Source organism: Otolemur garnettii, unplaced genomic scaffold (assembly GCF_000181295.1).
Source record: "Otolemur garnettii isolate 467f Iridium unplaced genomic scaffold, OtoGar3 scaffold00031, whole genome shotgun sequence".
In the NCBI taxonomy this organism is placed as follows: Eukaryota; Metazoa; Chordata; class Mammalia; order Primates; family Galagidae; genus Otolemur; species Otolemur garnettii.
Genome location: NW_003852426.1, coordinates 1,582,757 through 1,589,440, shown reverse-complemented (window position 1 = coordinate 1,589,440; position 6,684 = coordinate 1,582,757). Strand labels below are relative to the sequence as shown.

The following is a 6,684-nucleotide window of genomic DNA, read 5'->3' as shown; positions in this document are numbered from 1 at the left end:
TTTTTTTTTTTTTTTTTTGCAGTTTTGGCCAGGGCGGGGTTTGAACCTACCACCCCAGGTATATGCCCCAGCGCCCTACTCCTTGAGCCATAGGCACCACCCTATGATGTGGGTATTTTCACTGTTCTCACTAAGGTTAGGTGATATCTCAAGGTGATTTGATTTGCATTTCTCTGATGTTTGGGGCAATGAGCATTTTTCATGTGTTTATTGGCCATTCATCTCCCAAGAATGAATTATTGTACTTCAATTTTCATTTGATCTACATTAATTGTAAGATATTAAACATGTCATTTGGTTTTAGGATTTAAGAAGAATTTCCATGGCTAAAAAGTATGCATTTTATTACCACTCACAACCACCTATTCATTTGAATTTCTGTTTCCAACTGTGACCCATTAAACACAATGGAAAGACCCAGGCCATGCTAGGCTGATTCTGTGATGTCCCCCAATAGCCACCCCCTGGTTATTTACCTTCCCTCAGGTTCAATCAACACTAATGTAGATGTTGCTATGAAAGAATTAGCAGATATAATTAAAGTCCCAAATCAGTTGACTTTAAGATGGTGATTATCCTGAAAAAAAAGTGCCAAGTGTCCCTTCCAAAATATGCACACAGCTCACATGCGAATAATTCATAAAAACAGTCAGTGCATAAGCACTGGAGAAGGGCATTTGACTGTTGGAGAGCATGCAGCTTTGAAGTGATTAAAGTCCTACAACTCCTAGCTGAAATACACAGTAACAAATTCTTTGTATGAGGAGATGTCCTGAATTCACATTACAGGCTATGGGCTACGGAATGAAGATAATTTTAAACTACAACTCAGAGTCCAAGACACAGAGTCCGGAAAAGTAAAATTTGAGAGCTTTAAGTCTAACTGTAACGAGTTCCGACACATTGTGCAATCAAGGGGCCAACATAACTTCTGTTACAGATTAAATTCCTGATCATTCAGGGGTTACCTAGATTGTGCTACCCACTCTAGTTAATAAGCAAGCAAGAAACTGGTTCCTATGAGTCTCTGTCAGGTGCGTTCAGACAGAACTTCTCCAGGTTTATAGAGAAAACCACCATCTACACCTCCAGTCCCAGGGCAAGTTCACTCTGGCATCAAGTTCCCTAGGGTGAGTTTTCTTCTACAAGAGTCTAGGTCGGGGGCGGCCCCTGTGGCTCAAAGGAGTAAGGCACTGTCCCTATATGCTGGAAGTGAAGGGTTCAAACACAACCTCCGCCAAAAACTGCAAAAATAAAAATAAAATAAAAGATATGCAACTATTAAAAAAAAAAAAAAGTCCAGATCGGGAGGAAAGGAGTAGGAAGCAGGGCGTCTAGTTCAATGAGAGGATTCCATGTGGAAGAGAAAAGGGTAGGGGCTGAACCCAGCCTGGGGATCAGACAGCTCCTGGGCTAGGACTGAGGAGAGAGCGTGAGGAACAGCGGCTGGTGCAAGAGTAGAGGGGTTAGGGCAAAGACCCAGGTTCTGGGCATGGAATCTCAGGGATCTCAGTCCCGAGGGCGGTAGCGTGGGTGGGGAAGCTGGGTGCTGAGGATTCCTGGTCTCCCAGCGATTCGCTTCCTCCCAGCTCGTGTCAGTTTCTTCTTCCGGATACCGCTGACGTGGCATCGCTTCTCATTCCCATTGGGTGTGGGTTTCCGGGTTATTAAGTCTCCGGACTCAGCATCTCTTCAGATTCCGAGAATGGGGTACACCGCTCCCAGAATCCTCCTCCTGCTGCTCTTGGCGGCCCTGGTCCTAACCGAGATCTCTGCAGGTGTGTGCGGGGTCGGGAAGGAAACAGCCTTTGCCGGGAGGGCGAGGGGACCGCCCGAAGGGGATGCAGGACAAGGGAAGCTGCTCCAGGAGTGTGTCCCGCCGGGTCTCAGTCCCTCCCGCCCCCAGGCTCCCATTCCCTGCGGTATTTCTTCACCTCCGTGTCCCGGCCCGGCCGCGGGGAGCCCCGATACATCGCTGTCGGCTACGTGGACGACACGCAGTTCGTGCGGTTAGACAGCGACACAGAGAATCTGAGGATGGAGCCGTGGGCGGAGCGGGAGGGGCCGGAGTATTGGGAGGAGGAGACACGGCGCGTCAAGGGCTATGCACTGAGTGACGCAGTGTGCGTGGACATCCTGCGCGGCCTCTACAACCAGAGCGAGGGAGGTGAGAGATCCGGGGCCGGGTCGCAGGTCACGACTCCTCTCCACCGCACAGACAAGCCCGCGTCGCCTCTGTCTCCGGGTCCGCGACTTTCCCCGAGGCTGCGGGACCCGGTGAAACCTTAGACGCGGGAAGGGCGCGCGAGGACTTTGACCCGCTTTCGTTTTCAGTTTAGAGCAAAATCCCGGCTGGGTGGTTGGGGCGGGGCGGGGCGGTGGGCGCGGCTGACCGCGGGAGCCGGGCCAGGGTCTCACACCATCCAGAGTATGTACGGCTGCGATCTGAGGCCGGACGGGCGCTTCCTCCGCGGGTACTGGCAGTACGCCTACGACGGCGTCGACCATATCACCCTGAACCAGGACCTGCGCTCCTGGACCGCGACGGACTCTGTGGCTCAGATTTCCGTGCCCTATTTGGAGGCGAGCGGTCGTGCGGAGTACTGGAGGGTCTACCTGGAGGGCAGGTGTGTGGAGTCTCTCCGCAGACACCTGGAGTACGGGAAGGACACGCTGCAGCGCGCAGGTACGAGGGGCGTGGAGCACCTCCCACATCTGTAGGTCTCCCAGCTTGGCGTCCACAGGAGGGAAGAAAATGGGCCAACACTAGAATATCGCCCTCCTTCTGGTCCAGAGTAGGAAGACTCTCCCATACCAGAGTGACTCTGAGGGCCCACCTCTCCCTCTGGGACAGTTAAGGAACAAAGTTAAGGGAAACAGAGGGACAGAGTTCCTGAGATACTGATCATTGATTTTCTCTAACCCTGCACTAGTTTTTCTCTCAGGCCTTGTTCTCTGCCCCACTCATTTGTTTGGAAGTCTGATTCAAGTCCTTCTGGTCACTCAGCCTCCACTCAGGTCAGGACCCTGTTCTCCTCTTTGGAGACAGGAAATTTCAAGGAACAGGAGATCATCCCAGACCCTCAGTCCAGGCTGGTGTCTGGGTTTTGCACTCGCTTCCACACCCCAGTTGTCCTGTCCATTCTTAGGATGTCACATGAGCGCTGCTGGAGGGTCCCATGAGGGATGCAAAGTGTCTAAGTTTTCTGACTCTTCCCCTCAGATCCCCCAAAGACTCATGTGACCCACCACCCCACCTCTGACCATGAGGCCACCCTGAGGTGCTGGGCCCTGAGTTTCTACCCTGCGGAGATCACACTGACCTGGCAGCGGGATGGGGAAGACCAGACCCAGGACATGGAGCTTATAGAGACCAGGCCTGCAGGGGATCGAACCTTCCAAAAGTGGGCAGCTGTGGTGGTGCCTTCTGGAGAGGAGCACAGATACACGTGCCATGTGCAGCATGAAGGACTGCTGGAGCCCCTCACCCTGAGATGGGGTAAGAAGGGATGTGGGGGTGTCATGTCTTTTGTCAGGGAAAGCAGGGGCCTTTCTGGAGTCCTTTAGCATAGTCAGGGCTGAGGGCTGGAATAAGGCCTCTCACCTTCATGTCCTTTTCCAGAGCCATCTTCCCTACCCAGCACCCCCATGGTGGGCATCATTGCTGGCCTGGTTCTCCTTGGAACTGTGCTCACCGGAGCTGTGGTTGCTGCTGTGATGTGGAGGAGGAAGAGCTCAGGTAGGGAAAGGGGGAGTGGCAGGGTCTACATTTTCTTGTCCCACTGGAGTTTCAATTTCAGGTAGCAGGGTGTGGTGGGTTGTTCAGTGTCACAATTTGCTGTGACTAACCTGAATTTGTTCCTTTTTTTTTTTCTATAGCCTAAGACAGTTGCCTTGTGTGGGACTAAGTGTTCACAACTCCCTTTTGTGATTTCAAGAGCCTCTGAGTTTTTCTGCAAATGCTTCTGAATGACTCTGCATCCTTGTTTGCTTGATGTGAGGAGTGGGATGGCCACCATACTGCCATGCCCACTGTGACGCCTTCTCCCACACTGACCTGTGTCCCTTCTTGATTATCTTTCCTGTTACAGAGAGGTAGGGCTGGGAGGTCTCCATCCCTGTCTCAACTTTGTGGTGTACTGAGCTGCTTCCCTGTCTAAAATAAGAATTTGAAGGTAAATTTGTTTTCTCAAATTCTTTGCATGAGAGGCAAGAGGGGAAATAAAAGGGAGACCTAAGAACCTTCCAGAATCTGTTTGCTGTGCTAAGTCTTTTGCAGATGGGGACAGGAGAAAGCTGTGAGGAGCCGAGTGTGGATCGGGCCTGTGCCCAGTTGGTGCTTTATGTGATCACTATTTGGCAGAGTCATCCTCACTGTACCACCTGTGATCCCAGGGGTTTGTCCCAGCAGGACCTGTGACCACAGGGGCTGACACATGGCCCAGGGTGGTTCCTGCACACAGGAGTGTCTGTGATATCAAGAGATAGAATTTTCACACTGTTCAGCTCTTGCCCTCCTCCTAGGGCTCTTTCCTAAATGGCATTTTCGATCTTTTCCCCAACATTTTGGTTATGTTATTTTAATTTATTTTTAATTTGTATGGATACAGAATAATTGTCTATAATTGAGGGGTACATGTGATTTTTTTTTTTTTTTGAGACAGTGCCTCAAGCTGTCCCCCTGGGCAGAGTGCCATGGCATTACAGCTCACAGCAACCTCCAACTCCTGGGCTCAAGCGAGTCTCCTGCCTCCGCCTCCCAAGCAGCTGGGACCACAGGCGCCCGCCACAACGCCCGGCTATTTTTTGGTTGCAGCCGTCATTGTTGTTTGGCGGGTCCGGGCTGGGGATTCGAACCCGCCACCTTAGGTGTATGTGGCTGGCGCCTTAGCCAGTTGAGCTATAGGCGCCGAGCCTACATGTGATATTTTGATGCAGGCATACAATGTGTAATGATCGGATCTGGGTAATTAGGATATCCATCTTCTCAAACATTTATCATTTGTTTTGTAGGGAACATTCTAAATTAGATTAAATTAAATCTCATTATTTTGAAAGATACAATAGATCATCATATTAAAAAAAATGTATTATTTGTGACAGGGTCTCACTTTGTTGTATGGGCCACAGTGCAGAGGCATCATCCTCAGTCAATGCAGCATCAAACTCCTGGGCTCAGACATTCCTCTTGTCTAACCCCAAGAGTAGCTTAAATTACAGATGCTGACACTAGGTCCACCTAATTTTTTTACAAACTAGTTTTTAGAGATGAGGCCTCACTATTGCCCTGGCTGGTCTTGAACTCACGGTCTAAAGCAATTCTGCCACAGGCATGAGCCACCCTATCCAGCCAAGCAACAATTGTCACTCTATTGTGCTACTGAACACTGGATCTCATTTCTTGCATCCTAACTGTTTTTGTACCCATTAACCAACCCTCTTCGGTTCCTCCTCCACACTACCTTTCCCAGTCTCTAGTAACCACTATCCTGTTTGCTACCTGTTTTGTTTTTACTTTTTTTGGCCGGGGCCAGGTTTGAAGCCACCACCTCCAGTATATGGGCCCAGCGCCCTACTCCTTTGAGCCACAGGCGCCACCCATGAAATCAGTTTTTTAGCTCTCACTTGACACAAAACACAACTTTTTTCTTTCTGTGCCAGGTTTATTGCACTTAATATAACGTCCTCCAGATTTATCCACATTGCTGCACTCAACCTTTTTAAAGGAACCATATTCTGGAATTAGCAGAGAGGAGGGAGCCCATCACTTCTCATCTTAGGTAAATTTCCTCTTCTGCTCTGCTCCACTGCCCCCTCCCTGCCCTTAGTTCTAGTAACCTTAGTACTGGCTCCATCCCTAGCTCGTGGATTGTTAAAGCAGGCTCTAAGTTAGATTTATATATGTTTGCAAAAATGGGCCTAGAGGCAAGGATTGTTTTTTCTAAGGAGAGAAATATCGCTGTGTGCTGCCGCGTGCAGGAGGGTCAGTGTGGAAGGGGGAGTGAGAGAGGGCACACACAGCACTGGGGAGAAAAGCAAAGGTAGCAAGATGTCAGTGTGAGATGTTTGTCTGCCAGATACAGGACTTTTTACATCTAGGAAACATCATTCAAGTTAAAACCAGAAAACTTGCAAGCCTTCTGGAGCATGTGTTCTAGTGGAAAGAGACAGACTATCTTCTGTGAGCAGACCAAATACAGAAAATGTTTATGCTAGAAAATGGTAAGTGCTACCAGGACATGACCCAGAAGGTGTGTGGGGACAGGGATGGTGGTTATTGTGCTGGGTGAACAGCATGAGACTTGTCGCAAGTGATCTTTGAGGAAAGATTTGAAGGATATGATGAATTATCAATAAGGATGTCTAGGGAAGTTCTTTTCAGGCAGCAGGAAACTTCTTCCACAATGGCACTGAAGCTTGAAGGTAGCTCCTGTTTGGTGAAAAACAGAGGGCTGAACAGAGAGTCCCCAAGAAGAGGTCAGAGGTGGGGCTGGAGCATGTGGGGGTAGAGGGTTTGGAAAGGGTGTGACCTTTGCCCTGATTGAGATGGGGAGTTAGAGGACAGTTTTGAGCAGAATAGGGACATGGCAGGACTTCTTTTTTTTTTTTTATTGAATGGTAACTATGTACATTAATGCACTTCTAGGGTACAGTGTGGGGTTTTCACATGCAATCCGAAATACT

General features: G+C 49.6%; 1 protein-coding gene across 1 annotated transcript; it reads left to right on the top strand.

Moving 5' to 3' along the window:
• Window positions 1-1,705: 1,705 nt before the first annotated feature.
• On the top strand, window positions 1,706-3,841 carry LOC100953138 (HLA class I histocompatibility antigen, A-11 alpha chain-like). The gene is made up of 5 exons (XM_023512793.1): window positions 1,706-1,778; window positions 1,907-2,167; window positions 2,411-2,686; window positions 3,224-3,499; window positions 3,623-3,841. Exons 1-5 carry the CDS (start codon window positions 1,706-1,708, stop codon window positions 3,802-3,804), a joined length of 1,068 nt encoding a protein of 355 aa, XP_023368561.1. The 3' UTR covers window positions 3,805-3,841.
• Window positions 3,842-6,684: the final 2,843 nt, after the last annotated feature.

Excerpts from the sequence above, each read along its gene's own strand:
- LOC100953138 (XM_023512793.1), top strand. The coding sequence starts at position 1,706 with ATGGGGTACACCGCTCCCAGAATCCTCCTCCTGCTGCTCTTGGCGGCC. Across the intron at positions 1,779-1,906 it reads CCTAACCGAGATCTCTGCAG|GCTCCCATTCCCTGCGGTAT; the intron begins GTGTGTGCGGGG and ends TCCCGCCCCCAG. Across the intron at positions 2,687-3,223 it reads GGACACGCTGCAGCGCGCAG|ATCCCCCAAAGACTCATGTG; the intron begins GTACGAGGGGCG and ends TCTTCCCCTCAG.